The sequence below is a fragment of the Schistosoma mansoni genome, chromosome 1, assembly GCF_000237925.1.
Source record: "Schistosoma mansoni strain Puerto Rico chromosome 1, complete genome".
NCBI classification, from domain to species: domain Eukaryota; kingdom Metazoa; phylum Platyhelminthes; class Trematoda; order Strigeidida; family Schistosomatidae; genus Schistosoma; species Schistosoma mansoni.
In genome coordinates, this window is record NC_031495.1 from 37,043,005 (window position 1) to 37,062,546 (window position 19,542).

Here is a 19,542-nt window from a genome sequence, read left to right on the forward strand (position 1 = left end):
CGGTCTAATTCTTCTAATCGTTGGAAAACTAGAACATATTTGACATAATTGTTAACTGAAGTATACTGGGTTTAATATCATAGTAGATGATGAATTTTGATTTATCTAACCTTCAAATAGCACTTTTAGTTATTTAAAAATGTGGAATGCCACATTTTCCGTTTGTTAAATAAACCTTCCATCTCTTCAGGTAGCAAGATCTCGAATAGCTTTCTTGTTCAAATCCCTTTATTTTACTACGGTAACAAACAGATTTTATTCCTTAAAATACACTTTATATGAACATTGAGTTTACTAGTGAGTAGTAGAAATTGGAAGCTGAATAAAGTAATCAGTAACAATTTTTTTATTGTAATGCAAACCATGTAAATCAAGTAAATAGTTAGGTTGGACTATTAAAAAGCTTTGTTAGACAGGTATGAATATCAGTTTATCGATATACCTAAAATTTATTTCAGTTCATGTTAGACAAAGCAATAATCAATCGCAGCACACAACATAAATGGACCTGACTGTTTGGAAGATCACAGTTACAGGTAGAATTTATATAAATATGTAAAACCGTATATGTAAATTTCATTTAGGATCATTAGATTGGGGTCTCTTTTAACATAAGTAACAGTAAACAAAATAAACGCAGTTCAACAAAGAAAACTTATTTTCGATGACATTCTTTATCAAAACTGTATAGACGTATTTATAGTTGTTTGCGCGTAGTGGTCTATAGTGAGATATAAAGTTGTTATATCATTGAAAAAGGCACCATATGTTAATCAAAACCTTCAAGTATCAAATAAATTTTAAAGAAACTTTTCTCCACCTAACTGTTCTTGTTTTTTTAATGACTCAAAGGGTTACTTTCGTTGTTTCAAAATCAGTAACAATGTCAAGAATGCATAGTATATTTTTTATACCACTGACTGTAAATAAATTGAGCATCTAAGTACATTTAACGGGTCCAGATAGTTGATAAAATTGACCTTAAACTATTGATACTTATCACTTGTATATTTTATTGAAGTGTAAGTTCCTTCAGAACAGACTTTGTAGAACAGCTAAAACTTAAATTTAACTTACATGAACTATACTTTGATTCTTTATTACTCAAATGATAGATGCGAAGTCCATCATTTCAGACCAAATGTAATCTGGGTTCCTTCTTACTTCATGTGTCACTATTGTGTCGAACAGTCAAATATTTCCCCAAAACTGATTAATTAGAATTATTTTGTGTTTTTTTTTGTCATAACACGTTTACAATTTTAGTTAACCTTGGAATATTATATGAAGTGAGCGGACAAACAAAACTATTCTGTTTCTAGTTACGTAATAAAATCTGTATGAAATTTTGTTAGATTTCCTCTTATTTTTCTTTTCTAGACTTTCCAATTGTGTTCTGATTATCCATTGTTTTTATGAGACAAACTTCTTTGTTACGTTCTTGGACAAGTTTAATCCCCTCACATCCAATTATTAGTAATAATCATGCCAGTACTGTAAACTCATCCTCTAAGACACTTAAATCTGTGGATTCTGATGATATTTTCGTCGCTAATATTCTTGACAAATTTAATAATGTTCCAGAGTCTAACACTAATCCACACAAAAACGAAGTCTGTGAAAATGCACAGATTATCATCGATGCTTTGGAAAGAAAACCTGTCGTATATCATCCTACAGCTAATGACTCAGAACATTTAGAAGGTTTCGATGTAGATGCTGGGGCCGAGTGGATTTATCCAAGTGATTCAAGCATACGCAAATACCAGTTAAATATAATTGAACAATGTCTATATAAAAATACACTTGTCTGCCTACCTACAGGACTTGGCAAGACATTTGTTGCTGCCGTTGTTATATATAATTTCTTCCGTTGGTATCCAACGGGTAGATTTGTGTTTATGGCGCCAACTCGACCTCTTGTAACACAGCAACTTACTTCGTGTTCGGAATTTATTGGACCACTTAAAGAAAATATCGCTGAGGTGACTGGATCGATTGCACAAAATAAAAGAAAAACTATCTGGTCCACATATCAAGTATTATTTCTTACTCCTCAAGTGCTAATGAATGATTTACAGACTGGTGTTTGTCCTGCTAATTCTATACGTTTGCTCATTTTTGATGAAGCACACAAGGCAACAGGAAATCATGCTTACTGTCAAGTATGTTTAATTTATTTTTTCTTCCGGTATTGCTGAATTAAAAGTTTCCAATTAGTCATATTATAATTAACGTTAGTAAAACTTATAAATGATGTCGTATTCCACTGTAAGTTCTACATATTCTTCCAGTCTGATGACTGTAGTAGACATTGATGACTAGATGTTTGTTATTTGGTCCGTCATTTTTGATTATGAATTATTTCGCATACTGTGATCAGTGAAATTAAGTGTAGGCTACCCTAGCTAAGGTCGTTAAGAAGTTTTAACCCCCTTTACTTCTACTCTCTTAGCTCATGTTTATTTTAATATATTTGCATTTCCGATATTTTATTCCCGTATTGGGATGTATAGTAATTCAAATGAATACTTTTTTTATTTGAAGTTCTATATAGTCCCTTCTTTTTATCGTACACGAATTCATGCCTGTCATTTTCTTTTACCAACACGGTCTGTAATAATTGTTTTAAGAAAGTAACAATCTAATTCAGCTATAACTGGAAAAAATAGATATGTTCCTTAAATTTTTGTTATATTCTTCATTCACTGACCTGTTCACATCTAAATATACTAAAGCATTCTAATTTAATATAACCACATATTTTACAGGTATTTATTTATCGATCCGTTAGTTTGACTGAATATTTAAATCATGAACTTATAAGTGTTTGGTTTTACGGTGTTTTATTAATATTTCCAAAAGTATCTAAATGATGGCGTTCAAAATGTTATATCCGGACCAAGAAAATAGTGAATGGTAGCGGCTAGAACCTATTTATGGACCGCTATTATTTATATATATACTTATTATATAACTATTAAGTAATTAAATAGAAGGAATGGATTTGTAAAATCTCAGCGAAAGAATTTGAAGTAAATCCAACGTTTCGCCTGGCAATCTGGTTTAAGCTTTTTCAAAAAAATATAATCAAACATCAAAATTTTGATGACTCACATCAACTCGGCTCCCAAATACTGTGAAACTATTTGATCTAATTTAGACGAAAGTTCTTATATATTAAGCAATTATATGTATATTCACATTTTTTTTTATCATAAGCTTCCATTTGACCTATTGACTACTATTATACGATTTAATATTCTTAAGTTATTCCCGATTTATTAGTTACAATACCTCGCAATCACAACCATTTTTGGCCTAATCTTGTACAATTGTTGTTTCCTATTTTATGGTATGATTTGCTTGTATATAAACTGTGTATATCTGAAATACACGATTCATGTAGCCGAGGCTGATATTAGTGTTCTAGACTGAACCGGCTGGGTTAGACGAGAAGCAACCATCTCGGGGGACCAGTAAGAACTCAAAGTTGACTCTAGGCTGCTTGTACCGGTTTATGCGTCATTGGTCTTGTCAATAAGTCGGCTTTTTCAATTGGCGATTTTGTCACATGATAATTAACCGTTCATAAGGACATAACACAAAATGTGATTAAAATAAATCTTACTTTATTTCAATTGGTGAACAATATACCGGATATCCAAAACTATGATTAATAATAATTAAATATGAAGAAGGATTTAGTAAATTTTAGTTACCATAATTTGTACAACATTTGAAATCTTCATGAGGAGATCATAAATGCTACATAAGTCTTCGAAAAACTTGAAAGCCTGATGTTCTTGTTTCCATTATACGCGACTTTCATGTAATAACAGGATAACTCTAAAGTATTTTGTCATGTATATTGTCAAAATTGACAGTTTCTTAGGATATAATTTTAATTCCATGTAGTTTGTACCCGTTTATTCATCGAATTAACTTCATTGTTTGATGAATAATAAATAATTACTAGTGTGAATGAAAAAGGCAATAACTTAAAAGTTTATAAAAGGTCATTTTAATCCACTATAGAAAATAATGCAAGTTTGTTTAACACACTAAAGACAAACAGTATGTTGCTAGAATAGCCACATTAAATCAAGCCTTTTTAGATTATCAGGTATATTCTATTTTATTTAGATTATATATCCAAAAATTCGTTTACGATGCATTGTAGAATAGTTCGAAGGTTATGTACACGATACCACAAACAAGGGGAAAGCATAAAACTATCTCTATTGTCTTGATATAACAATGGTGTTTCCAAATCCCACAATTACTCTGCAATTTTATCACAGTATGGATTCTGGGAATGTCTCTGAAGGAAGTATGCGGATGGTATTGTCTCAATTTGCGATAATACTCAGACTATCCCGACCACATTCTGCAGAGTGGCAATCGATGCCTATAGATGCTGTGTTGTGTTAGTCTGAGTATAAGAGGTCGAGTGTGCAACTCCTCAGTAAGACTATTTTTAAATCATGCTTGTAAAATCTGATCTCTCCGAGCGGAGGATGTTTGGTGACTCTGTCTAACCATCATTATCTCCAACGCATTGTTCACTTACAATAGTAATGCCGTGTTAGTAATCCCGATGTCCGGAAATGTACTTCCAGTCACACTGATAATAATTCATTTGGTATCACTATTTCAAAACATCGACTTCGCTAGTTATACGTATGTTGTGTCATCGGTTTTCACATCATGCATTAATTGCTGGCACCGGTGATAAGAGTGGAGGTGGCGGCGAGTTTATGACATGAGGTGATAGTATATAAGAGAGCTGTTTGGGGCTGTCATCTGCCGGTCCATCACCACTTCGTAATTGAGGTCATACCCATTTTGGCACTCAGCGCCTTAAGACGTAACCAAAAACAAATCAAAATAAAGGCCAGCAGCAATTCTGTTGCAGTTTTATTGCATTCTTCATGAAAGTAAAATGGACCCCATTAACTGAAAAGATTTCCCTTAGTTTTATTCTTAACTGTGCTGTATCTTTCATTAGATAATTATTTCTGCTCACTTGTTTGTTGATTATACAACCATTACCTCTCCTATTTCTTAGTAACAGAGTTGTTCCATGTATGGTTCATTCTTGGGAACCCTGTCGCCTTACAGTGAAAACAAGATTTGTTTGATTTGTTAGCATATAGTCATTTGTTGTCATATTCCTCATTGTAGTATTTTGACATGAAAATGATTTGAACTATTTCCATTGTGACCAGATATTTTACGGTTTTGTGTGTTTCTATATCTTCAGTGATGATGCAGTAGTGTTGATAAGAAAATTATCAGTTCAGCAACCATTTCTTGACAGCTTGATGACATGTCTAGGCCTCAGATAGAGCGTTTGTTTTAGTAAATGGTTACTTAAGTGTGTATAAATGTGCGGCTTTGTATTGGTGATCATAACATTACTCAAAAGTAATTCGACTGTCTACTGACTGTTTATCACGAACAATTTCTGAAAAACATCAATCATAAATTGTCTATCGATTTTTAAGTCACTATTCGGGACGAAGGCTGAATGAAATTGAGAGGAATTTTAAAATTCACTGCTATCTCATTTTCGTATATTTCCGATTTATATTTTCTCAGTGTGTTAGTTTTTTCCTAAAAAGTTCAAAACACGAAGTTCAGTGAAGAGATCTCTTTTCAACAAATTTAGTATCAAGCTGTACAATCGTATATATATGAAAATTTTTTTGTTAAAGTACGAATTCCGTGGGGAAATGTGAACACGAATAACCAAAATGATGTAATAGAAAGGTTATAATACTAGATTATGTAATACGAGTAGTAATAATAGATTTAGTGAATATAATAAGATGATTAAAATTAATAGAATGTTTTTGATGCGATTGCAGAATAATATATAAGAACTTTCGTCTACATTAGAGCGAATAGTTTCACAGTATTTGGGCGCCGAGTTGATGTAAGACATTAAATAGGAAGAATGTATTTGTAAAATCTCAGCGAATGAATTTGAGGTAAATCCAACGTTTCGCCTGGCAATCTGGTCCAAGCTTTTTCAATGAAATAATTATTTCCTATTTAATAGAATGTTTTTGTTACAATAATTAAAGGTCATAGAGGTGTAGAAATAAATAAGATGGTATGATGAGTATTCATGAATAAAATAATGAAAATATAAGACATACTTAAAGGGGAATGCAGTAATAATAATAATATTACTTTTAAGGCCACGGTAACGATAAGACGTACTTCTTTTGTACGCATAGTTCTGGTTTAAGCTCATGGGTGGTAAGAGCTTCGGCTATTTTTAAGAGTTTGATACGAAGAAATCTTGGTAGATTTGAACGAATCATATAAACAACCTTAAAATCAAACTGTGGATCCGTAGGGTGATTACAGTCGATTAGGTGTTCAAGTACAGCTTGATAATAAATTCGTTGAAAAGAGATCTCTTCGCTGAACTTCGTGTTTTTAATTTTTAATGTTTGAATGGGAATTATCTGTCAATTTTCTAAAATGATTAATTTGAACATTTATATTTCATGTCTTATAATTTTTCTCACAAAATAGGTATTGCGAATCTTGACTAATCCACCGCACACTCATCGACAATTTCGGATTGTTGCTTTGTCCGCCACACCTGCAGCTGATATTGAAGGGGTACAAACACTGATTGCAAACCTACTTATATCTCACCTTGAACTGCGAACTGATACTAGTGCCGACGTTCGGCCATACACACAACATCGAGAGCTAGAAGCAGTAGTTGTTCCTCTTGGTCCGGAACTGACACGGTATCGTAATCAATTAATTGAGTGTATTCGTATGCCCCTCGATAGACTTTACCAACGTGGTGCACTCTCAGAGTGTTATGATCTTCGTCCAGAAAAACTAGCGAAATACACAATTATAAAAGCCCGAGAGAAATGGTCTTCACAAACGTTTCCTAGTATCAATTCAACGGAAAACAGTTCAATTCAGTGCGACTTCGCTTTAGTTATATGTTTGCTTCATGGCTTAGAACTGTTGGTTCAACATGGGTTACGTCCCCTATATCGTTACTTAGAGGGTGTTTATTCTGGAAATCGAGCTAGTTCATTGGTTAGAAGTCAGCTTAACAAACTTCCCAATATGAATCATTTATGGACAGAATTAGCTCAGCGATTCGGCATGAATGTAGAATGCACTGACGGTACCTGGAAGCAAGAGTTGATTCATGCGGATCTACTGCATTCCCAAGCACCTTTTCTGGCTGGTCATCCCAAACTTGATAAACTAAGAGATATTTTGCTTGGTCATTTCAACTTTGAAGACAGAAAAAACACGCATGAACAAAGTTCTACACGCGCTATAGTTTTCACGCAGTTTCGCGACTCGGTTGAAGAAATTATGCATATGCTTAAGCCATTGAAACCACTAATTAGACCAGCATCATTTATTGGACAAGGAACAAGAGTAAATGGAAGTCCTCAATTAACTAATCAATATGAGTCACCTAACTTGAAAAACTCGCGACTGTCGAATGCCCACAGTGGGATATCACAGCGTGATCAGATACGTGTTATGGATGGTTTTCGGTCAGGTGTTTATAACACCCTAGTGTCAACGTGTATCGGTGAAGAGGGTATTGACGTTGGACAAGTTGATCTAATAGTTTGCTTTGATGCCTCAAAATCACCAATTCAACTAATGCAACGTCAAGGTCGAACTGGGCGCAAGCGTCTGGGACGTATTGTGGTGCTGTTAACAGAAGGTCGTGAAGAGAGGAATCATGCCGTTAGTATCGCGAGGACTTCTTCTGTTCATAAAGCTTTGCTTGAGGGAAATGCTTATTGCAAACTTGCTTTCTATCCACATAATCCAAGAATGGTACCTATTGGTGTTCATCCTAAACTCCAGTTCAAATGTTTACGAATCGAGAAAGTTTTCACCAATCAAATATCGGGACAAAAGCAGCCAGGTGTTCAGAAGAAGAGTTCGTATGAAGACATCTACAGATTGCATGCTGAGTCTGTTAAACTGGATAGACTGCATATTAGGTTACATCCCCTTGCCCTAGGTCGAATTCAACACATATCAAAATCTGATGATGTGGATAATTTTAATTCAGACCACCCAACAGTCACAGACATTTACAATCTGACGTCTCAAGAAAGATTGGCAGTCTTCAGAGAAACTATGCAATCTAGTCTAGTTCCAGGATCAAATGTCGGTTCATCCTCTTCGTCGCAACACCTAATGTCAATCCTTCGACTAGTTGAAATGCATCGTCATAGTATGACACAACTTTCTTATCACGCTCTCGGTATACGGAAAATTGATATCAATACAAAAATGAGTGAATTAATAAAAATAAGTTCTTCGCTACCAAGTAGCCAGTTAGATTTGCATAGCCCTTCACAATGTCATCATGATCTTGATGAATTGACTACCAATACTCTGCCAGCTCCAGAGATATCCGATCCGGTATTAGATATTATCCAAGATCTAAGAATGGTCAAAGGCTTAGTGTCTAACAAAATATTTTTTGACCCTCGTCTTAGCGAACTAACAGATTGTACAAAACAGTTCACTCAAGTACTTCATAGTATTAACACTAATAGCCATGAGCCTATTACAGTAGCATCCCTACAGACTGCACTAAATAAGTGGTTAGAGTTCATGATTGGTCAAAATCACAGTTCACCTACAGTTTCTACAAGCCCAAAGTTGAATCTTAAGCTAAGTATAGAAAATAGTTTACTTGAAGCAATTAATACAGAACTACTGATTTCTGAGGAAGACTCTCTAACTATGAAAGGCCTTCACACAATCGATAGTAAATTTCACGATAAGCAGCTAGCATTGATGTCACAGAGCACTGAGGTACCATCTTTTGATGTGGTGAAAGACATTGTTCAAGCTTTTAGCCTACCTAGTACGGTGATTAGCTTAGCTCAAAGCACTCCTTTTGGACGAGGTTGTGTCAAGCAACCTATAATTTCTTCATCTAGTCAAGTCAATCCTGATGAAGCGTTAGCTTTACTGGAGAATTCAACTATTCACCTGGATGCATCAACTTTATTAGATGAAGAACTAACAATCCTTGAGCTTCCTACTACTGCCCAAAGTGTTGTTTTTGCTGGTTCACCATTTCCGCAGTTGAGCGGTTTTCACAAATCAGTCGACCTTTTTACTTTTGAAACAAAACTCTCTTTAGGGACAGAACTGGGTGATATTATTAAGCCCACCCAAACCACTGAAAAAATGGACACTTTTAGTGATTTGGACAGATTAAAAAACGGTTATTTCTCAACTGCTTCTAACAGTTCTCTTGACTCACAAATTGATTGGTCCCCAGTGGAACAGACAACAGAGGTACTTAATACAGGTGATTTATTATATTCGTCGTCACCAATAAAACTAAGTAACATTGAAGCCGTTCCTGGAAATGAATTCAAAAACAATAACTTCTCTTGTGAAACTAGTGACAAAGAATTATCGGGAACATCTCACGAAAGTCTCAGCGAGTTTACATTATTAAACGGGTTGAATAAGAAAGTGAGAAACAAAAATACCAAACACGCTGGATCTGAATTGTTTTTATCGCAGGCTGAGTGTACGAGTAATGATTCATCTGACCAGTTTCATCCTGAAGATCAAGATATATATGATGACAGTTTCATAAATGACGAATACACGAATGTCACGTGCGATTCATCCCGATCTGATATGAAAATGTACCTCCAGAGCATTCGGAGTCCACAAATATTTCCACGTAATGTTAGAAACCCATGGACCAACAAAAGAAACATTTTGCCGAAAATATCTGAGAAGTGTGATGATATGTCAAATTCTTTTATATTTTCACAGGTTGGTTCATATGCCACACGTTATTTCAATAATATGTGTTAAACATTTCTTGGTCATATTGCTATGAATCTACGGTAATACCTCAGTAATTATAATACTCTTAGAAGACCGAGTCTTATTTGGTATTCATGACAGTTCTATATATAGCGATGAAACTGGTTTAAATGTTAGGTTCTTTTATACTAATGAGAAATACTTGTTTTAAACTACTGACAACAATATAGACTTCAAGACCCTGGTAGAAGTAATGACTTGTGATGCTATAATAGTGATCTGCCGTCACGAAAACGCATCGCCGCCTTGTGGACTAGACAGTACTGCTTTTCAAGATGCTTACCTGCCTCAGGTTGTTAACTAAAAGTATCAAACAAATTACGAGCACAACCCTCTGAATTGCAGACCATATTATTTCATTTTTCGTTTCACTACAGCTTGTTTTTGTCTAAGTTTTGATCTATTTGTTTCATCCTCCAATGGTTGCTTCATAAGAGCCAATAAGCTGTTTTGATGTCACGAATGCTAATCGTAGTTTCTATCAATGTTAACATCGCCAAATAGATATACTTGGCCGAAATTCTAAAGCTTGCTACTTGCATATGTTGTATCTAAAACAATCGGTACCGTAAGGAAGTCCTCAGACTTTCGGTTACAGAGCGTTTCATGCTCGCTTACCTCTGATAGTGCTAATGGTGCCCAGCTTTATTAGTGCCACTGTCAGAATTCAGAAGAAAAGTTATGACTGGATTCTAGTTGCCCATAAACAGCAGCGTAATTAGGCTGAATTAAAGTTTTCTCTTTTGGCTTTTAATCCGAACGAACCCTACCACATTAGTCATACAACTAATCACGTCTTATGGGCATTGTAGTTCAACATAGAAAACACCTGTGCATAATAGGGAACACAGATGTTTACGATAGTCGCGTATCACAACTTATGAATAGTTACCGGTTGTGTGTTGAAAAATATGGACAACCTGTAGCTTCGTCTCGTTCACAAAGTTCCATCTCTTTTTACCAAGTTTGGGGCCAGAATTTTTCTAATTCTTTGGGTGTTTGAATTCGGACGATCCAAATCTGGTTTCCAGTCGGTTGGAATTTTTAGGGATGACCAGATCCGTCGACACTGAGAACGGCAACATGTGTTCGACATCCAAAAAGTCCCAAACCTAATCGCTATGACCCGATTAATTATGATTAGTAAATTGTATGGTAATATTCTCAGTGATGTTTAATGTAAATCTTATATATATATATATATATATATATATATATATATATATATATAGCTCTAAAATTGTCTTTAGTGTGCGTAAAACCTTTGCAGAAATCATTTAATCTTTGTTGTAGACCCCAGAACAGGATGAATATCAGATGGATAGTTTTTGTGTAGACGATGATGACTCTCCTTCATTGCACAAAGAAACTCACAAACTCATAGCTTCCAAGCCAAACAGAAGACGTGTTCGCACTGGTACTCAGATTCAGCAGCCTTTCTTTTAATTGTATATAAACACTAGATTTCCATGAAAGAAATTATTTCAAATATGTTATATTCGATAGTTTTAGATCTACAAACTAGGTCTTTTACGTAAATAAGTATTAGACAGGACTTAATTTAAATGTACTAGGATAAAATATGGAGCGTTCTATACATCTGGTAGACTACATCAATGCACTTGGTTTTCCAATTTCTGTTTCAGTGATTCTGGCATGGATGGAGGTGGTGGACGCGGCAACTGCATAGCTACTTTGAAGCCATCATAAATGAACCATTGTAAGGCTGTTAATGTTCCAATCATGATGATACGAGGTCCCAATCCGCTCCACATACCTTAATTAAAAATTTAAAAAAAATTTTTAAGTACATATATGCGCTCTACCTTAAGTTCAACAGATTGTGTAGTGACTAATGGTATTACTGAGGTTTAAAGACCAAAGTAAGCAAAACGGGATCCCGGTTAGCAAACCAACCATTAAGAGTAGATTATTAACACTACTCAGTCCTCAAATCTTATATATCTTGTAAAAATTAGTGTTTAGATTTAAGGGAAGAGGGAGTACATTTTCGTATTGTCCGAGATATAAACGACTATGGTTTATTCAACAGATAAGCTGCTTGATAGAATAGCGATGAATCGGTGATTCGGATAGTAGACTGACAGACTTTAGGAGGCTAAAGGCAATATTTGTGAGTGGTAGCAAAATGAGTTTTGGTTCTTCAATGAGCTATCTTATTTCAAATTGAATTTCTCCAAATTTTATTGGTAGCATACGGTTTTTACTGATGTAAGGCCAATGGCCGATTGTGAAGTACTAGGTTGACGGTCTGGACAATGCTTTATGTACACCATTTTGGGTAACCTTAGAAATGAATACCCTTTGAAAAAGTGGCTTGGAACCGGGTATATACTTAGATAATCGCTTAATGTGTTAATTTATGTTCGAAAAGACCGTCAGATGCATAACAGGAACTAAAATAGGATCTGACTTCTTTCTCCTGAGATTCATGATTACAGTCAGGAATTATTAATCGAAGTATGGAAATAACCTTTGTAGGGTAGTCTTAATCATTTTGTGTTGTGCGAAAAGACAAAAAACATTGATTCGACGAAAGTGATTCCAAAGATCTTTGGGTACAGTCATTCAAGATTCACTGAGCAGTGAATCCTCGAAATGCGGGCATATTTTAGACCGCAGCTTTTTCTGCGCGTTCTTGGAATAAAGACATGTGTTAGTACGACGCTTTATGGAAATGGGTGATTATAGTAATAGTTTAATGATGCTTAGTTTACATGAGCGAAATTGACTTGCGGATACAAGAGGTTAGGTTATGGAGGTCAGAACAATATATTTAACTCCCTGACAGTTGAAGTGTGTTGTATCTACATGAACTAGTCAAACTTGTTATTCAACAGCAGGATCCGTGAAAATAGGACATGATAATCATCTATGGTCGTTAACAAACAATTCAACTAAGCAAATCACCTCACAAACGACATTGAAATTATATATGGCTTTCTCTTTAGTCAAGGTACTAGTTTACAATTGATAGGGTCCGGTGACTTACTGCTACAAGTTTAATTGATATTCGTGATACCGTTTATTCTTTGCCTTACATACTGATTGGTAAGCAGACCCATTTTCTATGCATTTTTACTGCAGTGCTATCGATTATATATTTGAGAAACTAAGTGCCGTAATCAAGCTTTCAGTGCTTAAAATGGTTTTGTACAGACTTTAGTTTGGTGGCAATATTCTTATAGGTAAACCAACTTATAGACTCAATATAGTGTGGTAATGAACTCCTTTTAGTGTTTAACAGATCTGAGTACCATCAACCATACGTGTTTTAAGTGCATTGGGAACGTTGATGAGACCACTAAGTGAACAATGCTGAGGTTAGAATCAGGGGTTCAGGCGAACATGGCAAGTTAGTTGATTAGATTGCTTTTCTTTAACTGAAGTGGCTGAAATATGTATTATGCATATGAAAAAACCCTTAACACGCAGTGTTAGATGCTGCAAGAATAGGTTAGTAGAAGGATAAGAAGAGTCAGACAGAAACGTGGCATTGGTTTGTGAAGTCAGTGGCTGGTGGACTGAACAATGTTAGTAAGTGAAGACTGTCAAGTTGGAGTCAGTGAGATGATAAACAGTAGTTGGAGACTGTTTGAAATGGCCCTAAATTGATCGCAGTGACACAGGCGCGTTCATTTTGTTTAACACTGGATAGAATTTCAAGATTACTTTTAAAGTTTTATTTGACAGATTTATTTCGTGACTAATCAATTTTTGTAACCACAGATGTCACTACTGCCTTTGTATTTAACTTGATAATTTCATCTCCATATGGTGTAAATAATACGCAGTAACATGTGCAAGCAAACAGAGTATTTACTGGCAGGTTCTTTCTAAGCAGAAGCTACTTGGGAAGAATGTTTCATTTTGCGCACAGTGACTCGGTGCAACCAGCATTCCAGTTACACTTTAAGGAGTGCGCGATCAGAAAAGTTTCATGATAACTAGCTTAACAATGCCACCTTGACAATGATGTGCCGGTAGACAGTCCGTTTACCGGCAGGTTCTTTCTAAGCAGAAGCTACTTGGGAAGAATGTTTCATTTTGCGCACAGTGACTCGGTGCAACCAGCATTCCAGTTACACTTTAAGGAGTGCGCGATCAGAAAAGTTTCATGATAACTAGCTTAACAATGCCACCTTGACAATGATGTGCCGGTAGACAGTCCGTTTACCGGCAGGTTCTTTCTAAGCAGAAGCTACTTGGGAAGAATGTTTCATTTTGCGCACAGTGACTCGGTGCAACCAGCATTCCAGTTACACTTTAAGGAGTGCGCGATCAGAAAAGTTTCATGATAACTAGCTTAACAATGCCACCTTGACAATGATGTGCCGGTAGACAGTCCGTTTACCGGCAGGTTCTTTCTAAGCAGAAGCTACTTGGGAAGAATGTTTCATTTTGCGCACAGTGACTCGGTGCAACCAGCATTCCAGTTACACTTTAAGGAGTGCGCGATCAGAAAAGTTTCATGATAACTAGCTTAACAATGCCACCTTGACAATGATGTGCCGGTAGACAGTCCGTTTACCGGCAGGTTCTTTCTAAGCAGAAGCTACTTGGGAAGAATGTTTCATTTTGCGCACAGTGACTCGGTGCAACCAGCATTCCAGTTACACTTTAAGGAGTGCGCGATCAGAAAAGTTTCATGATAACTAGCTTAACAATGCCACCTTGACAATGATGTGCCGGTAGACAGTCCGTTTACCGGCAGGTTCTTTCTAAGCAGAAGCTACTTGGGAAGAATGTTTCATTTTGCGCACAGTGACTCGGTGCAACCAGCATTCCAGTTACACTTTAAGGAGTGCGCGATCAGAAAAGTTTCATGATAACTAGCTTAACAATGCCACCTTGACAATGATGTGCCGGTAGACAGTCCGTTTACCGGCAGGTTCTTTCTAAGCAGAAGCTACTTGGGAAGAATGTTTCATTTTGCGCACAGTGACTCGGTGCAACCAGCATTCCAGTTACACTTTAAGGAGTGCGCGATCAGAAAAGTTTCATGATAACTAGCTTAACAATGCCACCTTGACAATGATGTGCCGGTAGACAGTCCGTTTACCGGCAGGTTCTTTCCAAGCAGAAGCTACTTGGGAAGAATGTTTCATTTTGCGCACAGTGACTCGGTGCAACCAGCATTCCAGTTACACTTTAAGGAGTGCGCGACCAGAAAAGTTTTGTGTTAACTAGCTTAGTAAAGCCCCCAAATGCCTTAATATGGCCGAGGGTGGGTAGTCAGCACTCTCAAAATACTCTCATATGGCCACGTGTATACAGTCACTGTCAGGGAAGACTTACTGCCTTCTCGCGGCGGAGATGTTGTTTACGAAATTGAGAGGACAAAAAGTGAATGTCCGTCGCTTTAACCGGGTCAGTAGACCCACCTAGGAGAGTTGGAAAACTCCGAATCCAAACCAATGGTGCACATGGGCTCCAGGATACTGAGGGAAAAAATGCCATGTGAACCTATTGTTGGTCACCGTCTACCATGAGATTGCATCTCCTAACGTTGTTCCACTGTGTTGTGGATTAGACCTGTAGGTCAAAGGCTCGAATGGCCACCTATGAAAATTACCTGATTCGGCTCAGGCATCCGGGCACTACTTCAGCCCTCACACATATCGAATTATTATGCCCTGGTACGGCCGAGAGTGGGGAGAGTCTGCTCTCCCTCTCGAAATGCTCTCATATGGCCACGCGAATATATAGCCTCTGCCAGGGAAGTCCTACTCACTGCCTTCTCGTGGCGGGGGTGTTCTCCGCGAAATTGAGAGGACGAAAAGCGAATGTCCGGCGCTTTAACCGGGTTGGTGGACACGGCGAGTCCACCTAGGGGAGTTGGAAAACCCTGATCCCAAACCAATGGTGCACATGGGCTCCAGTATCCTGAAGGAACGAATGGCGTATGAACCAACTGTTGGTCACCGGCTACCATGGGACTGCATCTCCTTACGATGCTCCACTGCCTTGTGGACTAGACCTTTAAATCAAAGGCTCCGGGTGTGGCCCCCTAAGAAAACCACCTGCTTCAGTCTGGGCACCTGGGCAGTATCACAGCCCTCACACAAATCGAATGAGATTTGTGAGGCGCATATTTATCTGGTGCTTCCTTGTACCAATATTTATGTGTTTAAATAAATAAATAAAACATATCGAATTATACATGTGGCGAATATGTATTTGATGCCTCCCTGTATCGATATGTGTGCCTAAATAAATAAATAAAAGTAATGCCACTTACGCAATGATGTGTCGGTAGACGGTCCCTTCATCGACAGGTTCCTATTTCCAGGCAGAAACTGCTTGGGAAGAAAGTTTCGTTTTACGCACAATGACTTACTTGGCGCAATCAGCATTAATGTATGCTACTTCGAGTTAATGTACTTATTACTGACGGAAAAAATGGACTTACACGACCATATAGTCAAATATGAAGAAAGTTGATTAAGTACAAATGTTTGTGAGAATGAATTAGTATCTACGTGACCGATTTATGAATTAAATCTATTCTCAAATCAATGAGTTATGGGCAGAAGAACAACACACTTTTTAAATGACTAAAATATATTAAGTTAGTATTATATTTTGGACTGAGTACCCTTAGAATTTATTTGTTACTCAGACCCTACTTAGCTTATTTTGATGAATGATACCTCCTGGTTAGTTTATTTTATCTTGTTGGTATGCTTTATTGATGTCCAATTCATGGTCTGATTTTATTATTACCTACGTGATTATTCATCAAAATAGAAGAGGCATATCACGTATATTGGCTCACAAGTGTGAAATAGGGAGGTTTGGGATCCTAATTTATACTTTGAATTATGTTTACGGTGTCTAGTTTTGTTATTTGGTCAAATAATGCTGAAGTTAGATCTTTTGGAAAAGGAGCGTCCACCCTACAAGTAATAGATTTTATTGCTTTTTGGACATTGCTTTATGAGCTTGTTATGAACTAAGTACCAACTCACATCTGTTTAGAAATGGTCATGTAACAAGTGACTGAAGTTAAGAAGCATTTTATACTGCTTATTTTTAAACTGTTATTTGGTGAGATTTTCGTGATGATGTTTTAGCAATATTTATATAACTGAGGTACATTTGCTTGTGCAACATTTTGAAGTTGTGAAACGGCACAACTAGAATCGGCTAACCGGAATACGAAAAAATGTAAAGTTGATTCAGTGGTGCTATTTTCGTAGAATACCCCCGTAAGATGAAATCAATTTGAACCAAAGATTAGTCTTAAAAAGCAAAGTAGTGCCACTCATAAAAATTTCTTCTGAGTAGAGCATCTATCACCAATTCTTGATATTCTTACAGAATAGGACCACACACTAGTTTGCATTATCCATAGTTGTCGCACGCGTAAACAGACTAAAAAGAAGTCAAGGTAGTGATCCTGATAGCGAAAACTAGAGTAATGAAAGGTAAATGAAAAACAAGCCTAAGTAAAAGATGGGGAATCGAAAGATCAAAAGTATCCAATTACACATTGTTGAAGACCCACAGATAAATAATATCTGGGTCACTGTGACCAGGTTTTATTCACATCATCTTTTGGTTAATGCCCAACTTCCAGTGAAAAAGCATAAAGGAAACAAGGAAGGCGAAAGTATCGATCTTGACCCGTCCGGATTCTTAAGTTATTTGTTCAAACAGTAAACAAACGACAAGAAATTGGTTCAGAGATTCACATCATAACTTTCAGGCTACTTTGTTGGATTACGATCAATATTTTGAAGATAGAGTGTGAGGATTGGAGTCTGAAGAAAGACCGCACTTGAACTCTGTAAATGGGGTTCAGAAGTATGGGACAAGCTCCTCAAATATTAAGCATTTAGCTAATGAAGTGCTGCCCTGATTGACACAAGGCCAGAATACGGTAATAATACACTTGTCCCAGGGCCAATGAAGTTATATAGTGAAGACCAGGAAAACCGAGCGAACGATGAGAATCGGTGGCGAATGGGACTGAAGTGTTGTTGATGTTTAGACAAGTACCTTTTTGAGGTCTTGAAAGTCGTCTATCAGTGGTGTTATCGACCTAGAAGAACGATCATTGAGTTTAAATGAAAACTAGCCATTACATATAGCCTCTCCGTAAATATTTGCACAACGTCGCGTTCTCTGTGAGCGGAACTCCAGCAAGCATATTGGTTTTGTTCTACTGTCGAACCTCGGATTATGAAACCATACTGACTACTTTGAGACTTCATGGATAAAAAGTAGTAGGCGCTGGACTTTCTTAGACACTTCTATGTGAAGGTAACCACCAGACATACTAACTATTTATGATACACTCTACAGACACAATTCTTTGGAAGATATAGCACGTATGATGATTTGAAACGTAACCCTTTTAACCTTACTGATCGTCAGTAAATTAAATCAACTGCGTTTACTAAATAACAAAGGAAAGTCGAAAGCTCTGTCGATGACTTACCCATTAGCCCCAAATTTTTGGCAACCTCCACCAGGCGTGCATTTGGATCTTTATTTAATTTCGACACTATTGTGTCAGGAGGATGGGATACAATAGCGCAAAACACACCCGCTATGGAAATAAGTAATTTACAAACTAAACATACCAATGTAACCAGCTGCAAAAGTTACAACTAACTGTTCGCTTTTCGAACACTGTTCGCGTGGTTTTGGTACAACATACTTATACAGTGCTTCGACGGTGCGTTCGAAGCAGGCGAACTTCATCATTGTGTACGGAATTTGTCGTCCCCATAGCGGAGGAAGACCCTTGTAGAATCCAACGAGGCCTTCATTTCTGTACATTTTCGGTACACCTTCTCTGAGCGTGCTAGCCCAACCTGGCATTGTTTGTATTCGTACTTTCACAGCTTCCATGGGACAAAGCATAATGTCAGCAAAAAACTCTGCACTGGCGCTGGCTGCCAGGTACACTGATGTTCTCCATAAATACGCGTTTTCCTGGACAAGAAATCATACGTAGAATACTAAGTAACTTACTTCAGACAGGAAGCCGTTGTATATGTGTTTAAATACTTCATAAAACCCAAACTTTCCCAGTCCTTGGAGGGAGTAGCCGAAAAACGTTGGTGCCCAACCCTTTCCTAGGCCTCGTATGCCTTCTTCAGCAATGCTGATTTTAAATCCATGAGTAATATTTTTATATTTAGCTCGGTCAACTTGCAAACGACACTTAACCAAATCCAATGGAACCACTCCAGTGTGTGTGAGACCACAGCTTAGAACTCCACCGAGACCACAAAGCGCATAATACTTCGGTGTACCATATTCACAACTGGCTTTTTCAGACATTGCAGTTCCAAACCCAACGAAGCCGCCACAACGTTGCGGAGTCGTAAAAGGCGCCTTACAAACCGCACTAACTTCGGAAAACAGAGACGTACAGTCAATAGGGAAAAACAAGAGTGAAATCTCAGAAGTTTAACAAGCTATGTTTGTAATGGGTTAAACTATCTGCTCCCAGTTTCGATTTCCAGTTAGCCTTTATCTGAGGCTTGTGTTCAGTTTTCTGTAATGAGGATAGTAGGCCGGTAGACTTCTGTTAATCCCCGAAGCTTGCTTTCCATTAAAGATCCAGCTTATCTTTGAAAACGTTCTCTTGTTCATATGAAGCGTTCCAGTTAATGG

General features: G+C 37.0%; 2 protein-coding genes across 2 annotated transcripts; one reads left to right on the plus strand and one right to left on the minus strand.

Moving 5' to 3' along the window:
- Positions 1 to 1,415: 1,415 nt before the first annotated feature.
- On the plus strand, positions 1,416 to 9,876 carry Smp_083710 (hypothetical protein; the record flags this gene model as incomplete). Its single annotated transcript, XM_018794291.1, has 2 exons — positions 1,416 to 2,165; positions 6,553 to 9,876. 2 exons carry the CDS (start codon positions 1,416 to 1,418, stop codon positions 9,874 to 9,876), a joined length of 4,074 nt encoding a protein of 1,357 aa, XP_018648718.1.
- Positions 9,877 to 11,355: 1,479 nt separating this feature from the next.
- On the minus strand, positions 11,356 to 19,281 carry Smp_083720 (putative mitochondrial phosphate carrier protein). The gene is made up of 4 exons (XM_018794292.1): positions 18,895 to 19,281; positions 18,501 to 18,855; positions 18,356 to 18,466; positions 11,356 to 11,665 (listed from the first exon to the last, which is right to left on the minus strand). The coding sequence occupies exons 1-4, from the start codon at positions 19,204 to 19,206 to the stop codon at positions 11,502 to 11,504; spliced, it is 942 nt and encodes a 313-aa protein (XP_018648719.1). The 5' UTR covers positions 19,207 to 19,281; the 3' UTR covers positions 11,356 to 11,501.
- Positions 19,282 to 19,542: the final 261 nt, after the last annotated feature.

What these genes read in the sequence shown, in the direction of transcription:
- Smp_083720 (XM_018794292.1), bottom strand. Translation starts at nt 19,206, where the DNA reads ATGTCTGAAAAAGCCAGTTGTGAATATGGTACACCGAAGTATTATGCG. An exon ending in TTTTGCAGCTGGTTACATTG is followed by an intron (nt 18,467 to 18,500) that starts GTATGTTTAGTT and finishes TTATTTCCATAG; the next exon opens with CGGGTGTGTTTTGCGCTATT. An exon ending in CAAAAATTTGGGGCTAATGG is followed by an intron (nt 11,666 to 18,355) that starts GTAAGTCATCGA and finishes TTTTTAATTAAG; the next exon opens with GTATGTGGAGCGGATTGGGA.